General features: G+C 41.9%; 2 protein-coding genes across 2 annotated transcripts; both read left to right on the top strand.

The window, feature by feature from the left end:
- Positions 1 to 1,843: 1,843 nt before the first annotated feature.
- Positions 1,844 to 6,093, top strand: LOC136517868 (nicotinamide adenine dinucleotide transporter 1, chloroplastic-like). Its single transcript, XM_066511525.1, has 9 exons — positions 1,844 to 2,502; positions 2,604 to 2,699; positions 4,092 to 4,198; positions 4,382 to 4,430; positions 4,510 to 4,619; positions 5,102 to 5,196; positions 5,288 to 5,376; positions 5,477 to 5,571; positions 5,703 to 6,093. The coding sequence occupies exons 1-9, from the start codon at positions 2,370 to 2,372 to the stop codon at positions 5,949 to 5,951; spliced, it is 1,023 nt and encodes a 340-aa protein (XP_066367622.1). The 5' UTR covers positions 1,844 to 2,369; the 3' UTR covers positions 5,952 to 6,093.
- A 7,285-nt stretch (positions 6,094 to 13,378) lies between these two features.
- Positions 13,379 to 20,564, top strand: LOC136514814 (uncharacterized). The gene is made up of 3 exons (XM_066508517.1): positions 13,379 to 13,523; positions 13,621 to 13,956; positions 20,271 to 20,564. Exons 1-3 carry the CDS (start codon positions 13,451 to 13,453, stop codon positions 20,402 to 20,404), a joined length of 543 nt encoding a protein of 180 aa, XP_066364614.1. The 5' UTR covers positions 13,379 to 13,450; the 3' UTR covers positions 20,405 to 20,564.
- The last annotated feature ends 229 nt before the right edge of the window (positions 20,565 to 20,793 follow it).

The following is a 20,793-nucleotide window of genomic DNA, read 5'->3' as shown; positions in this document are numbered from 1 at the left end:
TCACCCTGAGGCCCCCATCCTACAGGGACGATGGCTCCTCTCCTGTGTCGCTTTTCCGTCCATGCAAGCCGTACTTTTGCGCCACTCGGAAGGGTCACTCAATGGATCTGGGAGGTAAAGGGATCGGTAGGGCGGCTTTGGCGAGGGAGCTCAGCATCCCTATCGATGAGATTGAGGATGGGAACAGAGAGCAGCTCTGTCAATGAGATTGAGGATGAGAAACAGAGAATGACAAGTGGGTCCGTTATGTTAGTGTCTGTTAAAAACAATTTGAGGGCTATTGTATGAGCAGATGAAAAAAAAAGTAGAAACCCTGATTTGAGGACTCATGTTGGAGACGTAAGTTTGCATGGGGCAAGAAAGTTAGAGGATTGTTTCCGTATTATTGGAAGTGAACGAACTTAGCTTAATAGGTTGGGGGTGGGTGAGAGATGCAGACGCATATCCTAACAACTTATTTGGGTCAATTCCTCTTTAACTCGGATTTGGGTGCTTGTTTTTCTTTCTTTTTTAATTAACTGCCTAGTTCTGCTTAGGTTAGGTCTTACAACTTGCGCTCATTTAAACCTGTTATCTTCTTAATTAATTATTAAATTAAAAAACGGATTTGTTCTCTCCTAGGTTAGGTCTTATTTTAAGTATTACCGCTCTATTTAGGCCAATTTAATTTGCAGCTTATTTACAGCTTCAGGCACAGTTATTTGTTCTCCCTTTGGCTGCTCATGAGTCATGAGTTTTGTTTTGTTTTGTTTTTGTTTTTTGTTTTTATCTCGGCTGCTCATGAGTTGCTAATTCGGATAATCAGGCCCAGTGGCCCTTAGAAACCTGAGTTTCTATAAAAGGCCGAGTGATCTCAGCTTATATAAAGACAATGTCGATTTGTAAATTTGAGATAGAGACAGGTAATAATAATTGAGTTATACGCACTGTCGCCTTCCATCCATCGTGGCATTACCAAGACCAGCAATATAAAAGATGCGGAAAAGTGGAGCATCAGGGAATCTTTAGAAAAGAGAGGTTGCATGTTGCACCGTCCTTTCGTCATTATTTTTAATTCTTTCCCCGTCTTTGCATCTAAGCATCGAATTTGTTGTTGCATGTTGCAATCTTGCTTCTTGCTTGTGAATATCAGAGTCACTCCTGGTTGCAAGTATCGAGTGATTGATCGGGGCAGCCAATATAGGAGTCAACTCTGTTTTGCCATGGAATGGTGGTGAATATAAAGTCCACTACATCTAAATGAAATTTAAGTCTTTGAGAATGATTATATTCTAAAACATGCAGTAATTTCCACACAATTGGAGTACATCTTTAATCACTAATAACTGTCCAAGTATTAAATCTGAAAACAATTGCATTCATGCGTAATTTTCAAAAATTAGGCTACACAGCACGGAATTGCCCTTGAGTTTGAGAGTGAAAACGTGGGCCCGAAAGGCTGAATTGCTTCTTATCCTCTCCCATCTGCTCTCGGGTGGGGGCAGAAGTCTATCGTTCCGGATCAGCGACCAAGACAACCGAGCGTTCCATTCCGCGGCGCCGTAGTCCCCGCCTCCCTCCCCGGGCCCCATCTCGGCCTCCGTGCTGAACGGCCCATGGTCCACCACGTCACCGGTAAGCGGCGACCAGACATCGCCATGGACCACATGGCCTACTACTCCCGCTGCTGGGCCACCTCATTTCATGGGCTGGGTCGGACCGCATGGCAGAGTGACACTCCAGCTTCTTGGCTCCGTTTACACAACACAGCTGCACACGGCGCACGAAACGAGTAGATAGACATCTCAATGACAGTGGGTCGCCGGTTCCTGATCTCCAGGGCCCGGCGTTCTTGCAGCACGTGCACGCCGGCGACGGTAGCGCGGGCTCTGCGGTTGCCACCACACAGGCCACTGACAATGGGCTCACCAAAATCGCGGACCGGCAACCCAGTGTGACGTTACCTCCCTGCACGGGCCCACGTACACGGTTCCCTCGCCTCCGAGGCTTCGAGTCCGAGCGAGCGCGCACGAGAAGAAGCTCAGGCGAAGCGTGGCAGAAGGATGCCGTGACGACGGAAACGAAGAAGCCGAGAGGGAGAAGCGAAGCGAGAGCCTTCTTACATAGACCCGGCCCCGCCCCGCCCCAATGCCCACCGCTTCCGCCTCATCAGATCCCAAACCCTAACCCTAGTCGACCGTCCGCGGGCCCGCCGCCGGTGATGCGCGCGATCGGGCGCCGACGCCCGCTGACGCCCTGTGTGCCGCGTCCGTGATTCTCTCGTCACGCAAGGAAGCGTTGGAAAGGGGGGCTCCCTGCCCAATCCCCTGGCCGCAGCGGCGACGCGCGGCCGAGGCGCGGATCGGGGAGGGGAGGACGGCTGGAGCGAGATGCCGGGGGACGTCGCGACCTCGCCGGCGCCGGCGCCGCCGTCCGTGTCCTCGTCGTCGCAGAACCACCACCATCACGGCCCCACGACCTCCCGCGGCCTCCTCTGCCACGCCGTCGCCGGCGCCTCCGCTGGTAAGTGTGGTAGCGTTTGCGCTGGAACTCCTCTATGCATTTCGGCCTGTGGTTTCCTTCAGTGTTTCGGGCTTTGGAGGTGATTTGGGCTTTGGGCGCAGGTGTGGTGGCGGCGACCTTCGTGTGCCCGCTCGATGTCATCAAGACCAGGTTCCAGGTACACGGCTGGCCCAAGCTTGCCACAGGCACAATTGGAGGTGAGGACTTGCTCCAACGATTCCCTACGAATATTGCTTCAGCTTGTTGCTCTTGTTGAGTTAGAGACACATGCAAACCTGTCTGGAACAGCGAGCTTGTCCTGGTGTCGTTGAATTGTGCTGTTGACACAGGAGGGGTGCATAGGCTGGGAAGAATGGAATATTTGCATGGGAAGAGGGGCGCATTGTAGTCAACCTGTGTGATTTTTGTGCTTGGCTTGGTCTGTGATGTCGTATGGACAATTTGAGATTCAGAGAGGTTCGAGAAAATCTGCTTAGTATGGGGAGACTGCTTAAGTTTACGCTTGTGGTGTCTCTTTTGACCTGGACCATCCAAGATTCAGGGAATTGTGAGAGAATCTTTTTGGTAACTTAGGATCCACATTTAGGTTTTGTAACGGTTCGAATCCATTTTTTTTTGGACGGATGTCTTATCCTTAAGGCTTACTATTGGTTGGTTGTGTAGTCGGTCATTTCTTAGCTCCCTGCATGACTTGAAGTATCAGTGCTTCCATGGGAATGCGACAAGGGGAGGCATCACGCGTGTTGTGCTGTCGTTGTGAATTTACAATGCCATGCATGTTCGAGAGTGGGAAAGGCACGCAAACTCTCACTAACAGGGGTTGCACTTGTCGTTTATGCTTATGCACGTGAAAAAGTCAGAGATCGGACAAATATAAGTTTCAAACATTGCATGCAAGACTAATTGTCTGTGGGCACGATGTCTATTGTCATTTTCCATTATGAATGTCTTGTTTGCCTTATATGGTGTTTGTTCTTTGGTTATACGTGTAAAATAGAGTATACCTAATATTTCCTAGTCTGGTGTTTTTGAGATTTATATTGAGTTTTGCTTGTATTATGTTATGTACAACCAATACCCAACAAGCATATCATGAATGCAAAAAAGTTTAAAACTGCCAGAATGTTCTCAAGCTGGCAGACTATCGCAGACATGTGCGCTTTGTGTTGCTTGTTAGTTGTTACTACCAAATTTGTTGAAGTTTCAAACAATGCATGCAAAACTGTAAGTGTGTCTCTGGGCACGATATGTCTATTGTCATTTTCCGTTATGAATGTCTTGATTGCCATATATGGAGTTAGTTCTTTGGTTATACATGTAAAATAAAGTATTAACTGATATTCCAAGCCTGGAATGTAACCATGGGTGCTATGAGCACAAATGTTCTCACGCTGGCAGATTATCGCATACATATGTGCTTTGTGTTGCTTGTTACTGCCAAACTTGTGATGCTTAGCTCATTATTTACGCTGCATCTGTGTTCTGCACTAGAATTGTTTTATCGTTGTGTCAGGAAATGCTTCGAGGTATTACATTTGAATTGTCTTTGAACGTTGAGATTTATTATGTGTTGTGTCAATCAATAATAGGTAGTGTAATTATTGGGAGCTTACAGCAGATTGCTCAACGGGAAGGTTTTCGGGGAATGTATCGTGGCCTCTCCCCAACTGTTCTTGCGCTTTTGCCTAACTGGGCGGTGAGTATTCCCTATATTGTCTGCTTTACTTACCATAGATGCATGCAAAGGTTTCTGCACAAAACAGTACAAATAACAATTAGACCTTTGTAAAGATTTTTCTGCACTCCATCTGTGGCAACTAGAAAATCAGTCAGATGCCTATGTTCTTCTATTAGCTTATTGTTCTCTTGTGGAATGCAGGTCTACTTTACTGTGTATGAGCAACTTAAAAGCTTGCTTTCTTCCAATGGTTAGTTCTTTACCCTACATATTACTTATTAGTTCTTTCCAGCATAAATTCTAAGTGGTACCATACATTGATTTTGTAGATGGAAGTCATCAACTTTCTTTAGGGGCAAATGTTGTTGCTGCATCATGTGCTGGAGCTGCAACAACTATTGTAACAAATCCACTTTGGGTTGTGAAGACAAGATTTCAGGTATGCTAGCTCTGAGAGCATAATCTCATGTAGAAAGTTTTCTGTGTAAGCGTTAATTAATAGGTAATTATTCGAAAGTCTCTTGGGATTCTATTCCCTTTATGATGTTTACTGTAGGTTGTACACTTGCCGAATAAGTCCAATCTGAAATGGAACCTCCATGACCCAAGATATGGCTTATGGCCTGCTGGGTTCATGAAAACATGCATATGCTTTTGCAAACTTCCATATATTTTGCTAAACGGAAACAATGGAAGTGCCTTAGGTATTTAAGATCTGGATTAATATTGAAACAGACTCCTATCCAATACCTATAATTTTAAATGTAGAGTGGCATGTGGATGCTCCATCAGGAGCCAATATATTTTTTTTTATAAAAAAAATCTGTCTTTCTTGCCCTACTTTGTTACAAGGCATAGTATATGTGGAAGTTGATGACATATGGAAATCCTGTTAACACATCAATATGTTCCTTTTTATAGACCCAAGGAATAAAAGCCGGGTCAATCCCGTATAAAGGTACACTTGCTGCCTTGAGAAGAATAGCACATGAAGAAGGCATCCGAGGACTATACAGGTAGAATCATGTGGAATGCTGTTTTTTTTAAAGCTTTATTTCTTGATGATTATATGTTCTGATATGCTTGCTGCTATTTTCTTTTCACAAGTGGTCTGGTCCCTGCCTTGGCTGGTATCAGTCATGTTGCTATTCAGTTCCCTGCATACGAGAAGATAAAAGCTTATCTGGCTGAACGAGGTATTACTGTTGGTTTTCTTATTTTTCAAGATAAATGCTTTATGATGACCAGCTTGAGTGGCTTGGTTTGACCAACCAATGACTGCCTGTGCCTTAACAGATAATACTACTGTAGAAGCATTGAGTTTTGGTGATGTTGCTGTTGCTTCATCACTGGCTAAAGTAGCTGCATCAACATTGACATATCCTCATGAGGTACTTAGTCCTTTACATTTGTGATCCTCTAGTAAAATGAATATACAGATCCAAAGAAGACAATATCCAATGTACATTGTTTGGCTGCTATTATATCACGGATGACTTCATTGCTCTGATAATTATTACAGGTTGTTCGATCAAGGCTGCAAGACCAGCGAGCACACTCTGATGCCAGATACAAAGGTGTAATAGACTGCATCAGAAAGGTTTATCATAAAGAGGGTGTGGCTGGCTTCTACCGTGGGTGCGCCACAAATCTGTTGCGGACGACCCCTGCCGCAGTGATAACTTTCACTAGCTTCGAGATGATCCACAGGTTCCTTCTTGATCTATTCCCTGCTGAACCTGAACCGCACATCCAACCTCTAAAGCATTGACCATACAACACCTGTACCCTATCCATGCTGCCATTGGAGATTAGGACCCAGTAACCATCCAGCAATGTCTGTTTACTGTGCCAGATGGCTCTTGTAAAAGAGAGAAATGTTTTTTCCCAGATATGCAACAGGTAGCTACCATTCAAAAGTTGAAACAATAGTGTAGGCAGAGCATTAGCATCTGTGTATGTAATAGATTTGTTAGCATGCATTTGGGGGGAGGTATATGTGGCGATGTTGAGTATGTTTTCTTGATGATGATGATGAAAAGAAAAGAATGTTCCGACATATGAAGGAATGATTGCAATATTCTTTTTCACACCTATTGAGCTGTGAATCCATGATTCTCAGCCCTACAATATCTTGTGGCAATTGCCGGAGTTTGTGATAAATCGGCTTGACTTCTGGAGCTCTGGCTAGTGATAATAGTGAGTTTCTGGGCCGTTTCTGGGCTGTAGCAGGCAGTCCAATTCTTAGGCTTCTTATTGGTTGGAAGAGAATTTTTAACCTATTTTTAATAATATTTTAAAAATAACTCACTTTGGTAAATCTAACCTTTTGATCGTGCCAAACTTAGGACAGCTTATAATTGGATTCTGGATGAAAATAATCGAGAATCCACCCAAACGGCCTCGATTATTTTTTATTATTTGGGAATCAAGGGATCGAAACAATCGAAGTTTCCACCACCGACGTCTTCTGTACCACGGCCTCCCACTCGCATTTTCTCCACCGCGAGGATTTTTCCGTTTGTTTCCCTCGGCTTCGCTCCCCCAACTGCCCCTCCGCTCCGCCGCACTCGCTCGTCGGCTAATCTGCGCTGCTCCCATCCGTTTCCCTGCGCTGCGGAGGCGCCCAGTTCGCTCGGTTGGACGAGCCGACGAGGGTGGCGTAGGAGCTCCTGGCGTCGACTCGCTCCCGTTCGCTCCCGCCTCTGCTCGGTCGGAGGATGGAGGCGCTCCCTTGCATCTACACAACGGCGAGAAGATGGGTGCTCCCCTTCGCTTCCTCGACTCGCCCAGTTCGCTTGGTCGGAGGTGAGCTCGAGGGAGGCGTAGCTCCCATCCGCTCCCCGCCTCCGTTCGTTCCGAGGATGGAGGTGCCTCCCTTGCATCTGCACAACAGCGGCAAGAAGATGGGCGATGAACAGGAAACGGCGGGTGATTTGGAGAAGGGCATGAATGTCATTTTACCTTTTTTTTTTCTTAAATACGCAAAAGATTTATGCATTATTGTAGTTAAGGTAGAAGAGTTTAATTATACAAACGATACACTTCTGGTGAGCGGCCCAGGAGGTCAACAAAAGTATTGCTAGAGGCTGTACTGTCCTAGCATGCAGATTTAAGTTTCACTGTTACATGCAAGGTATACAATTGAGATATAAGTTACCTTGCTGGGCCGTTTTGGCTTTTTTAAATTCATAGTTTTTACTATGTATCTGATATAAATTATGTCTAGATATATAGTAAAAATTATGTGAGTAGAAATGTCAAAACATTTTATAATTAAGAACGGATAGAGTAAAGAATACCCTGCAGGTGGCATGTTAAGTTTATATGTAGAAATTGCAATTTTTTGGGAACACATTAAATGGAAAACTTATACTAGCTGGAATTGAATATATATTTATTGGATACAGTTAAATCGTTATTGCAGGTAGAAGGTGAGGGCTAGGATGTTAATGAATTCTGATCGGTTAATTCAGTAGCCTCTGATGCATATTATTGCTGATGCAATTAACATAACCACCCTTTAGCATCGATTTGCACTGAACAAGTTCTTTTTTTTTTCTAAACCTGTTTATTTGAGGAATTAGCAACCATAGGAACCTTAATGTTCCATTGACAATTGGATTACTGTAGTCCTTCTCTAATTTGCATCCCAAAGTTTCAGTTTATTTACACTTGGTGGCCGTTAAATATCACATATGTGTTTTCACAACTTAGATTTAGTCAAAATAAGTTAAGTTCATCTCCTAGTTTTTTCTTTAATCTTGACCCCTATACTTTTCGATGCTTCAAATCCTTTGCCAGAATGAACTGTGTTTAGTGGTTAAGCCCCCCATTGGAATGTAGGATAGCAAAAGCTTAGGGATGGGAAAAGGATAGGAATTTTATAGGAATTCAACCATAAAACAGAGGATTAAAACTATAGGAATACCGTAGAAGATAGATGTTTGGATACTCACGGAAAATTCATAGGAATAGGAATATTAGAAACTGTATAACCCACATTTATTTATTTAATTAATGGCCTGACAGATCACTTTCTAAACCGATTACTTTAAATGCACTTGTTCCCAGGTCTACAGTGGTGTACTAATCACTAGTGCTGCCTCGGTCTTATATAAGTACTCCTCTGTCCCATATTAACTGTCGTTTTCGGTTTTCGTGCTACAAATTTGACTCGATTTGTAGAAAATACGTACAATATTTGTATCTCTAAATAAATTTATTAAAAAACTAGATTCAAAGATCTTTCCAATGATACTAATTATGTACCATAAATATTAATATTTTGTAATGTATATTTTATCAAAGTTATTTCTCGAGAAGCGAAAACGATAGATATTTTGGGACGGAAGGAGTAAGAGTTAAAAAAAAAAAGGCCAGAGTGGATGTTTCAATTCCTGTGGAATACGTTCAAAGTCACCTGTGAATTTTTTTTTTCTGAACCTTTCATGCAAGGATCGCTGGTTCCTGAGTTTTTCCTTTGGAAATCTTCCGTTCCACCGCAGGCAGCCTGTTCGCTTGCTCGTAAACAATTATAAATTTTTAGTCAAAAATAATGTTTTTCTCTCATATTAAATCAGCCAACAATAAATAATCAACGATCGTTTATGGCCTCCCGAACAAGCCGTAAGTTATCTCTACCTTTCGAATCCGAGTTCACGCTCGGGCACCCGATTTTGCCACGTAACCAGCTAACCTGCTAACCGTCGGATTGAGGCATCTCACAATAACAACCGTTCGATTCAGATCGGCTCGGGTCCTGCCCACTTCGATGCGGACCCGAAACCTCGCGAAGCCGAAAACTCGTCGCCTCCGCCTCGCGGCTATCCACCTGTCGCGAGCCTCTCCCCGCTCTGCGCTGCCGCCGCCACTCGCTTCCACGAGCTCCCCGGCGCGTACCGTCGCCGAGCCATTTCTTGGCGACCCGAAAGCGCTCCAGCCTCCGCATCTCCCGGGCCTCTCCCCTACCGCGAGGAGAAGCAGGCCCCCCCTTGGTACATCGCGATTCGCGCGTCCCCTCGACTCTGCCCGTGCGGCACCGGCTGCCAGATCTCTGCGCGCTTCTCCCCCACGGCCTGGTGCGGGGCCGAGAGGGCCACGCGAGCAACACGCGGCGGCGTCGGCGGAAAGTGCGCCACATCCGCTCCTGCTTCTCGACGCGAGGCAATCGACGAGCCTGCCTCAGAGTCAAAGCAAGAGGAGTAGGAAACCACCAAGTGCTCCACCAGTACTCCGTTGTCACCTTCGCCGGAAACACGCGCACGGCGAGCTCTGCTCTTCTTCAAATTCGTTGCACATGGTAAACGAGAGCCAAATCCCTCCTATATCTAGCTCCTTCAATTCGTTGCGCATCCCTTTGAGTGCTTTTGATGTGGATCTATGGCAGGTTTGCTCCTTCCTTCTCTCTATACGTTTCCTGCTACGGCTAGAAGACGAACAGTAGTACAAGCTAATAAGAACTTGAACATTTGTACTAATCCATGCAGAAACGTGTGAAAACCATAAGAAAATAATTATAGATCTAAATAATGTGAAATTAATTTTGTTAGATTCATAACTTAATACTCTACCTGTGGAAAATATGTTTGCACTGTTACTCTAGCCAAAATTTCTTTATTTATTATAATTATAATGTTCAGAACTTGATAAATGCAAAATAGATTCTCTAGGACTCTACAAATTTCAACACCAATGTTATTGGATCTTTACCTTGAGAAATGCATATGCGCATGTATCTTTGCATTATAATGATTTATGTGCTTTAGTTACCTTATGTTGGCAAAAAATATTAAATTTGTGTAGACATTAATAGGAATGTAAAAGCAGTGGAATCAATTCCATTATTGATTGATAGATGTGTTCTGTGTCATAAAAATGGTAGTAGGCAAATCAATTCTATTATTGATTGATAGATGTGCTCTGTGTCATAAAAATGGTAGTAGGCAGCTGTGAGTAAAACACTCTATTTTTGCATTATAACTACACTTATGTCCTGTTAAAATCTCCTAGGAGTATCTTTCCATAGTCATGACAGGCCAAACAAGGATAATGATGAATCAGAGAGTATGAAGGACACTGATTGTGTCTGCTCCTAGAAAGTCTCACCGGCGCGCCAAGCGTATGACCTAGTACTGGGACCTTTTTGTTATTTCCATTGATCCTAGTATTGCTTAAGGAGCTTATGATATGAGTTGTTTTGAACAATACATGCATCACATATTTGGTAGATATAATATTTCATCTTTGGTACTTGTCTTAGTTGTTGTTTTGTTTTTATTTTCCGATGACCTTCAACATCACATTCAAATTGAAACAAATTTTCTAGCATCAAAATCATTGTGGTCACTGATATGCTCTGAATTATAATCTGCACAAATTCAAATATGAGTACTGGACAATTAATAGCAAGATGAAAATAAATCTGAATATAAAGAGATAGGTCAGTTTGTTTGATATACCACCATATATCTAAGACTAGATGTTTTAGAAGCCTAACAACTATTATACCTGTGTAAAAAAAGCGATTTTTGAATGAAGTGCAAGCACTCTGAGCATTATTGTACAGATAGAGAGCCATATAAAAACGCCTTCATGAAGACTTGGGCCAGAAGATTTAAAGCATGGTATTAGCAATCAAAGCATATTTTAGGCATTATATCTTGGCATGCCATCCTTACATCTCCATCTAACTGATTATGGATTTTTCTCTATCTCAATTGCGGAAGAGAAGATACATCCAAGTGAACCTCCACTCCTTCCACCAGTCTGGTAGGATGAAAAAAAGGAGGCTTGGCTTTATTACGCCTAAAGTGTCAAAAAAATTTAGAGAGATGGAATGGGACAGGCATGGTCAAGTGCTCACCATAGCAAGCCTCTGGTATCAAAATTTATAAGATCTGATAACCCTCCTTTGTCAGTGTTATTCTATAACTATAGGCCTCTGTGGTGACCCACACTCAAAGTACAAAACTGCTGGTTCCTTCTGTTAGAGAGTATACTTACTGATGCCCTGTACCAATCTAGACGCTTATATGTACAAATAAACAAATATATACTTTGTTATCGTTGCCAGCATTCTGAAACTTCTCTACCAGGTGTTTTGTTGCATACTTAATTGCTGCAAAAAAAAAGAAGGGCTTAACACTTACTGTAGGGTTCTGGCCAACAGTGCTTAGTGCTTCATAGATCAAACCGTTGCTCCATCAAACAAATTGAATAACGGGCACAGGGTATATTGTAACAAATTTGTATTCATCGACAGGTCCATCCAAGGAGGGCGTGGCAAAGCCGCGCCAGTGTTTCTTGTATTTACCTAGCTTCAGACTTCAGGAATTATGCATCATATCTATTTCAATTATGCTTGCAGGGTGAATGTCTGCTTGCTTCATAGCAAGCAAGGTAATGTATCACACTATATTGAGAGACAAGGACAACCCAATTCAATTAGCCTTTTTCACCTCCATGTCATACTAGCAAGGATCAACCATCAAACTCAATCAGCCCTTTTCAAGAAGTGACCAAGTAGTAAGAAAATTGTGAATGTACTTCATCAGAAAGAGTTGCCATCTTAAAAAGAAGAAGAAAGAGTTGCCCTTCTATATGTACTTCACCTCGCTATACAATAAGAACTGATTGTTAAGGTTTCAAGTAATAGATTACAAGTCAAGACATTACTATCAAACATCTAGTGTCAAAAAGAAAACTAAGAGCAACTCCTTGTTATCTTCAAAATCAGATAACTATCCAAACGTGAGCTCGAGATATCCATTTTGTATTCACATTTAATAATATTCATATTCGTATCTAAACTCAGTGTGGCAGAGCTCCTAAAATCTTTTGGCTCCGCTACCGTCTAAATTCAAATTAAAATATATGTATTAAAAAGGTTGAAAGCAAAAGGCGCGAGGACAACATCTCACTTTCCACCAAACTTTTGTGTTGTGGAAAACATGCAAGAGTGGACCAGTTTACCTGTCAATCTGAATTAGGCTCCGTTCGGTTACAGCGCTACGACATGAGGAATAATTTCGGCCCTGAAAAGCTAATATAAATGAAATAATTTCGGCCCTGAAAAGCTAATATAAATGAAATTACCGATCCGGCCTAGAATTGTTCCCGGACGTCATTCCCCGGAACCGAACAGGGCCTTAGGGATTCTCCTTGTTTGAAGGAGAAGAAAAGGGTAAAACCGTTGGTCATATTTTCATATCGGGAGGCTAGACGGAACGGAAGTGAGCGAGACAGTGACATGAAAGCAAAATGCATTGCTGCCAAGTTGCTTGCTAATTTCCTGCCGTGACCAAACCTGCCCCGTTCTTCACGGCCTTCTCTATGCCACTCGTTGCGCCTACTCTTGAATGCTTTTTTGTCTGCCGTTGTTGACGTCAACTGCGCCCTGTACATCTAATCATGGAACACGCCGTTGATCAACTTAATTAGGCGCCATTTCATTTGGGCGTGAGAAAACGTCATACTCTCAATGAATTGAACGAACTGAACGTTCAACTTTACTTTGATATATCTATTGATTGTATCAGCTCATTATGATGCTACAAAGCTAAGTGACACTTCTAATCTATTTCCTCCCTTCCAAAATTCAAATCGTTTTGGTTTTACTAGGTTCTTTATTGTATATTTAGATATACACTATGTCTAGATATATAATAAAAACTATGGACCTATAAAAGCAAAAAAGCAACTTATAGTTTAGAATATGGGAGTAGCTTTCATCAAGGACACTATTTGAATATGTTCATAGACATGGTATCTTGGTTTCCTCTATTTTTAAATAACTACTCCCTCTATTCCAAACTGTATGTCATTCTTAGGTACATATTAACTTTTACTATGTATCAGATATAGTTATGTTTGGATATTTGATAAAAGCTATGTATCTAAAAAAAACGGTGCGATTGATAATTTAGAATAGGCAGAGTATATATGACCTCAACTGATTCTAAACATCAGAAAGTAAAAAAAACAGATTAAATATATCATTGCACTTTCAACCGGAAATATCGTTATTACATCTACAAAAAAAAAAAGGAAAAATCAAAGAATGAAGAAAGTAAGTAAACGACAGTCGACAACCAGTTTGACTCCAACCGGGCATGTTAGGCAGTCTTAAACACGGCACAGTTTTAAACCCCTTCTAGTCTGCTTATAAAACTTGTCTATGCGTCTAAGCTTTCCATCGTTAACTCCAGCACAAGTAAGACATCGGTCTTAAGCTTAAGTCCAGCAGCATCAGCAATTCAGCATCTATCCATGGCTTCCGTCCTCCACGCACAGCTTCCAGCTTTCGTCTTCTCCCTGTCCCTTCTTCTCTCCTCTGCACTTGGTACGGTGGCGATCATGGTGGTATATCGTATCGTATAGCATATACAAAGCACGGCCTGTGTTTTCTGACGATGGCTGTTTGCACGATTTCCTGACAGGGACGAGGGTGGTGTGCGAGCAGCTGACGGCGGAGCTGTGCGCGTTCGCCGTGTCGTCCACGTCGCGGCGGTGCGTGCTGGAGAACACGCACTGCGCGGGGCGGCCGACGGAGTACCAGTGCCGGACGTCGGAGGTGGTGGTCGAGGACGGCCGGCTGTCGGGGCTGACGGAGACCGACGGCTGCGTGCGCGCGTGCGGCGTCGACCGCGCTACCGTCGGCATCTCCTCGGATTCCCTCCTCGACCCGCGCGTCGCCGGCGCGGTTTGCTCCCCGGCCTGCCTCCGGGGATGCCCCAACATCGTCGACCTCTACTCCAACCTCGCCGCCGGAGAGGGTAACCACACTCAATCATCGTCACAGCACAAATCACTTAATTTTGTTTCTTGTATGTGTTTGCTTTTGGATGAAACTTATTAGGTAGAGCCGCGTATCCTGTGAGACTAATTTTTTGCAAACTAAAAAACTTTATGTAAATCTGGCTGACTGGCTATGAAATTTAAGTAAAAAAAATGCTTTTCAGTTTTATAAAATTTCGTAGTATTTTTCCTTTTCATTTCTCATCAAACAAGTCAGTTCTGTTCATGAAATTTTATAAAGATATTTGTAAAGGTAAAAATATCCTAATGTTCAAAGATAAAAGCTTCAATTTTTAGTTTGTAATGTAATAATAATAAATATGGTTATTTTTTAATATAATATTTTTTTATTTTTCTTAGAAACATGATCCTAGTATAAAGGGTTAAACACATGCGCACACTTAACCCTATATAAGCACATCTGAGAAATTGAATAGAATGATTGAGAGTGGCAAAATCACTTCGGGCAAATTGCTATCGACTGCCAGTCTCTTACAACTCAACGAGTGGTGTCATATTTGGTAGTAGAACGGGGGGTGTTTGGTTTCAAGGCTAAAATTTAAACCCTTTTACATTGGATGTTTGATACTAATTTAGAGTATTAAATATAGATAATTACAAAATTAATTACATAAATGAAGACTAATTCGCGATACGAATCTATTAAGCCTAGTTAGTCACATATGCTAATCATGAATTATTTAAGTTTCATAGATTCGTCTCGCGAATTAGTCATGACTTATGCAATTAGTTTTATAATTAGATCATGTTTAGTCCCCTAATTGACATTTAAACATCCGATTTGACCCGGGCTAAACTTTAGCTGAAGGATAAAAAAAAGTATGAGCACAAGTCTAGGACTTAGAGCCTCTTTGGCAGGGCTTCTGCAGGGGCTTCAGCTCCGGCTCCTGCAGGGGCTTCAGCTTCGGCTCCTGTAGGAGCTGTGCTAAACGCCTGTTTTGGAAAGGGCTCTGCATGGGGAGCCGGTCAAGAGCCGGAGCCATTTTTTGCCTGCGCAGGAGAAGCCTCAAAAATGACCTTCGCGCGGCTCTTTGCTGTGGGTTCACGTCGTCTAGTGCGAAGGAGCCGTTTTGCTAAACGTTTTTCAGAACAGCTTCAGCTCCTCCAGAGGAGCTGCTCCTTCAGAGGAGCCAGAGCCGGAGCTATTTTCAGAGGAGCAAGAGCCCCACCAGACATGCCCTTATTACTTAGGTGAACATGTTACTCCACGAGAGGTGATCTAACCAATAGTGTGTTCGTATACTTTTTATTGGACCGATCTTACAACATACACCGAGTATACTCATTCAGTAGGATTTTATGCTGCTCATCGGGTTCAGTTTGGGAGAAAGTGTACTGAACAAAAAAAATATTTTATCCGTATTATTACTTGGACTCTGTTATCTTATTAGTATTGTCACGGTTGTAGAGCTGCATCTTCAATCAAAAGATGACTATATATATATAACAGTAATAAACAATATAAAAAAGCATCATTTTAAATGTAGTTTTATAGTATTATTTCAACCCCTGCATGATCGAGACATGTACATATAGCCATCCATTACGACAGAAGTAACACAAAAACTAGGAAAACATTACAATCCGGCCGCTAGCTCCTCTGAAATCGACGTCGGTTTGTTTGATTCGAGCAAGGCAGTCTGGGACGAGGATTTTTATGTATTCATATATTAATGGAAACAAAGGAAGAAATTAAAATTATTGGCCCTCTAGCCGATCTTGGGGACCTTGGCGACGTTGTCGGCCTTGTCGACGAAGACTCGGACGCGCTTGTCGTTGAAATCAGTGGTCACGACGGAGCCGTCGGGCAGAACCACCACCTGCACGTCCGGGCGGTCGGCCAGAATCTTGTGCTTGGCCGCCTCGGACGGCAGGCCCTCCACCTCCGGCCACGACTTCTTGCTGTTATCGCTCATGGCCGCCGCCGATTCGACTAGCTAGCGCGGCGAGAGAGAGAGAGAGAGAGAGATGGTTTGCCTTTTTCAGGTGGCCGGAGCTTGGTGGTATTTATAGGTCAGGTAGACGGTCGATGGGGCCTTGCACGAACCGATTTATTTGGTTTCATTTGCGTCATTTATTTGGTTTCATTTCAAGCTGGCATTTGCGCATTTGGTGTCGCTCTCTCGCTAGCTTTCTCCGGGTAATGACCATGACCTTCTTCTGCTAGTAGCTCCTTGCATCGTGGGTGTCGAATGCGCCGGCCTTGGACCACGACCAACTCTGTGTCCACGGCATGCGTGTCAACTTCTAGCTAGCAACCATGGCCGGCTTCGCAATGTCTTACAAGACTTGTTATGCTATTATTACCATCGCTGTGTGTGGACACATGTTCTAAGATCCGTCAGTTTGCATCGGCGCGAACATATAAAAAAAGGCAGGCTGCAGTGAGGAGTCAGGGGATTAATTAGGCGTGTTCCAATCGCGTGGATTTTTTTTTTCAGGTTTGTCATGTACAGCATCAATCACGTTAATATGCAACACCTTAAGGTGTCGCGTTAATATGTTAATTATTACTTGCAAGATATTTTTCCTAATAATAGATCTAATTGGAAGATATTTTGTCTAATAGATCCAGTAATTAATTATTACAAGATATTTTTTCTATTTTCCAAAATAATAAAATGCATTTATCTATTAGCTCATAGTAGAAAATAATATGTGATAACTGTCAGCTAGATCGACGGTTCACAGTTGTTTCGGAGTACCATACTAAAGTCTTTGAAAGTTATTGTTTCTCTAGAAGATTTCGAGCGTGTTTAGTTCCAGGAAGTTGAAATTTTGGGTTATTGTAGCACTTTTATTTTTATTTGGCAATTAGTGTTCAAACATGGACTAATTAGGCTTAAAACGTTCGTCTCGCAATTTCCCACCAAACTGTGCAATTAGTTTTTTTTCGTCTACATTTAATGCTCCATGCACGGGCCGCAAATATTCGATGTGATAGGTACTGTAGCACTTTTTAGGATTTTAGGGTGGAACTGAACACGCGCTTCATGTCTTTTGTTCATGGGAGCAGGGTCGTTCTGATGCTCTGTTCACACGAGAGCACACAGGATATACAGTCACGTTCTACAAAAAAAAAAAACTCCATGTTTTAAAATATAAGGAATCCAAATTCATCGTAAGTGAAACTATGCTAAGCTTTTATCAACTTTGTAGAAAAAAAGAATAATACTCAACATTCTACTCACATCATTCATACACTATGAAATACGTATATTTACATATTTTAAAACTTTGATGATGTAGATGTTAATACTTTTCTTTAAAATATTGGCTAAATTTAGTATATATAACTAACTTAGAACAAACTAGTAACCCCTTTACCTTTCAGTTAGTGCAGAACGGACGGAGTACGGTAAATGCTAAGGCTCATTTGGCAAGACTTCTCCACTGACTTTAGGAGCCGTTTTATACCAAATGGGATAAAATAAAACGGCTTTATATAGGAAGCCCCTTAAACCATGCTCTCACAGAGGTTTGAGGTGGGGTGGAGCAAAAAATAGTGGCTTTACCAGCTTCACCTCATCTTGCATGGCGTGCTGTGAGAGCATATTTTAAGGAACTTTATATGTGGAGCTGTTTTGCCAAATGATTTACCAAAATGGCCCCAGCTCCACCGGTGGAGCGGTTCATGGAGCTAAAACAAAAAAAAAACGTCTTCACCAGTGAAGTGGAGCCGTACCAAACAGGGCCTAAAACTTAGATGAATGAATATTAAATACATATACAAATAGAGTTGTGATGATGCGCGTAAAACCCCGTTTATGATGTACGTTAATCCGCACATATGATGTGCTTTTTTTACATAGTGATATTTTCAAAGTCAAAAGACGACTATAAATAACAGTAAATAACAATATAAAAGCATTATTTTAGATGTAGTTTTATATTATTTCAACCTCACCAGGTTCGGTTTTTTTTATAAAAGATGTAGTTTTTTTTTTTCACATATAAAAAGCATTATTTTAGAATTCAAATGGAGGAAGCTACACATCGGTTCTGTTTGGTAAAAAGTGTACTGAAAAAAGAAACATGTTGGTTTTTTCCCTTATTACTTGGACTCTGTTATCTTATAGTATTATATTGTAAAGGTTGTAGATGGAGCTGCATCTTCAAAGTCAAAAAAAGATGACTATATATAACAGTAAATAATATGAAAAGCATTATTTTATTTAGTACATACATCTTCAAAGTAGTTTTATATTTTAACCTCTGCATGATCGAGGCATGTACATACATAGCCATCCTTTCCTTTGCGACAGAAATAACATAAAAACTAAGAAGCCATTACAATCCGCTCGTCACATACAACTGAAATCGCCGTCGGTTTGTTTGATTCAAGCAAGGCAGTCGGTCGGGGATGAGGACTTTTATTTATGTATTTATGATTGGAATCAAAGTATATATACAGTAATAAGAAATTAGAAGTATAGGCCCTAGCTGATCTCGGGGACCCCTTTCACGTTGCCGGCTATGTCGAAGTAGACGCGGACGCGCTTGCCTTTTCAGGTCGGCTCATGCTATCTCCAACAATAACAACCAAAATATAAGATCTATTCATCTTTTAAGTAGCGCTGTAGGTAAAATGTTCAATATCTATTTAGCATCTTCTCCAACAATAAGACTCAAAAGAGAATCCTTTCTGTAAATAGGTTTTCAGGAGAGAGGATGTTCATATTTGAGTTGTGAGGATGTTCTTATTTGAGTTGTGCCTCTCAGGCAACCCAAAATAGGTCTCCCATATAGGTACTCTATTGAAGGCTAATTTTAGGTCTCTTGCTACCCATTTTAGATTTGAGTGTCCATATAGATTTCTGGTTGGAAACTGTCTGAGTTTGGTATTTATAGGTCAGGTGGGGCCGTGAGGGTAGATGATCGGTGGGGCCTTGCCTCACGAATCGATCGGCCAGGCAACTTAACTAATTTCACACCGGATGCCACTTAAATAAACATGTAAGCCGTTGCGTCATATATATTTGGTTTCAAGGCATTTGGCGCAAGCAAACAAACCCTTGGTTCTTTCGCTTTCTCCGAGTTACGCTGTGCTCCTTGTGGGTGTCGGATGCGCCGGCCGGCCTTGGACCAACTCTAGCTGCTGCGTCCACGGCATGCGCGTCAAGTTTAGCGAAGATTGGCCGGCGCGGGGGACTTTGCGCAAAGTTGCGCACCGATGCAAACGACGGATTTCAGAACGTGTGTGATGTGTCCACAGCGATGAGTATCATAACAATTACTTCTTTGTAAGATTGGCACATATACGGATATTGAAAGGATTCCAAAATTGTTTGGAAGTTACTGTTTGTCCAGAAGCTTTCATGTATTTTTGTTCATGGGAGCAGGGACATTCTCATGCTCTGTTCTGACGAGAGCCCACAGGATAGTCATCACGCTCTACAAAATACTCCATGTGTACGGAAACATATAAGGAATCTAAATTTACTAGTATACTTTGACTTAGAACAAACTGGTCCTATTCATTTCACTGAAATTTGATTTATGCTGATGCTTATACTGAAATATTATGAGAGAAAAACACCGTTGGTTCCCTTGAACTTCAGGTATTTCGGGACGAAGGAGCTACATGCTAAAACTCAGATGAATGGACATTGAAATAATATTCCCCTGTCCAAATATAAATAGTGAGGCTAGGCATATGCAAACAGTAGTATATGTTTTTGAGCAAAATATACAAACTATTACTTTTTCTGTAGTACTACATACTATAAACGTTGCAATATCCAAATTAAACTAGCTATAAAGCTAAGAAAGTTAGCTCTTTACAGATGTGTTGTAAAAGCTAATTTGGACACTGACACACATCTAGTTGGCTATTCAAATTAGAAGCTAGTACTATTTAATAAGTTCCGCTGCATAGTAATTGGGAACATGTCTGAACTAAGTATGGGTGTGTTTAGTTAGGGAGGTGAAAATTTTTTGGTGTTACATTGAATGTGTCGGAAGGATGTCGGGAGGAGTTTTTATATACTAATAAAAAAACAAATTACAGAACCCATCAGAAAACTGCGAGACGAATCTAATGATACTAATCAATCGGTTATTAGCACATGTGGGTTACTGTAGCACTTAAGGCTTTTCATGGACTAATTAGACTTAAAAGATTCATCTCGCGATTTTGCCGAGAACTGTGTAATTAGTTTTTTTTCATCTACATTTAGTACTCCATGCATGTGTCCAAACATGCTCTTTTACTGTAGAAAGCAAAAATTTTTGGAAACTAAACCGGGCCTATATATGTTTGCAATGGCAGGAGTAGCTTTTTCAGAGTTGTGCGAGGTACACCGTGCGAACCCTCGCCGTGCCCTGGCACAGCTCCAGAGCTCCGGTGAGGCACATGGTGCTCCTGCTTCTGCTCCTTCACCAACGGCGCCTCCTTCAGCTTAACCAGATTTTTAGATACATGATGATGTTATCAATTTATAGATAAATTTATATACCATCAATCATTGTTTAGAGAGTTGTATTATTGTTACGTGACTTATATTTTAATAATTTCAACATTATTTTTGTTTCTCAGATCATGCTTGTATCTGCAACAGTTTACTCATTTTTTTGTCATCTAACAGGTATACCACATACAGTTCTTTCAGAGCCATGCATAAATGATTTGCAAACGCGGACTGACCCGCCTTTGTCGCAAAGGTCTGTGAAAATCAAAGATTTACAGAGACGGACGGTTACTTTGACCTAAAAAATATAATTTAAGAGAGATCATTCTTAGAGCACCCACAAGATAGCAGGGTGAAAGGATTTAGATGGCTAGAAGAAGGATG

The sequence above is a fragment of the Miscanthus floridulus genome, chromosome 17 (genome assembly GCF_019320115.1).
Source record: "Miscanthus floridulus cultivar M001 chromosome 17, ASM1932011v1, whole genome shotgun sequence".
Lineage (NCBI taxonomy): Eukaryota > Viridiplantae > Streptophyta > Magnoliopsida > Poales > Poaceae > Miscanthus > Miscanthus floridulus.
This window is presented reverse-complemented; position numbering and strand designations above follow the sequence as displayed.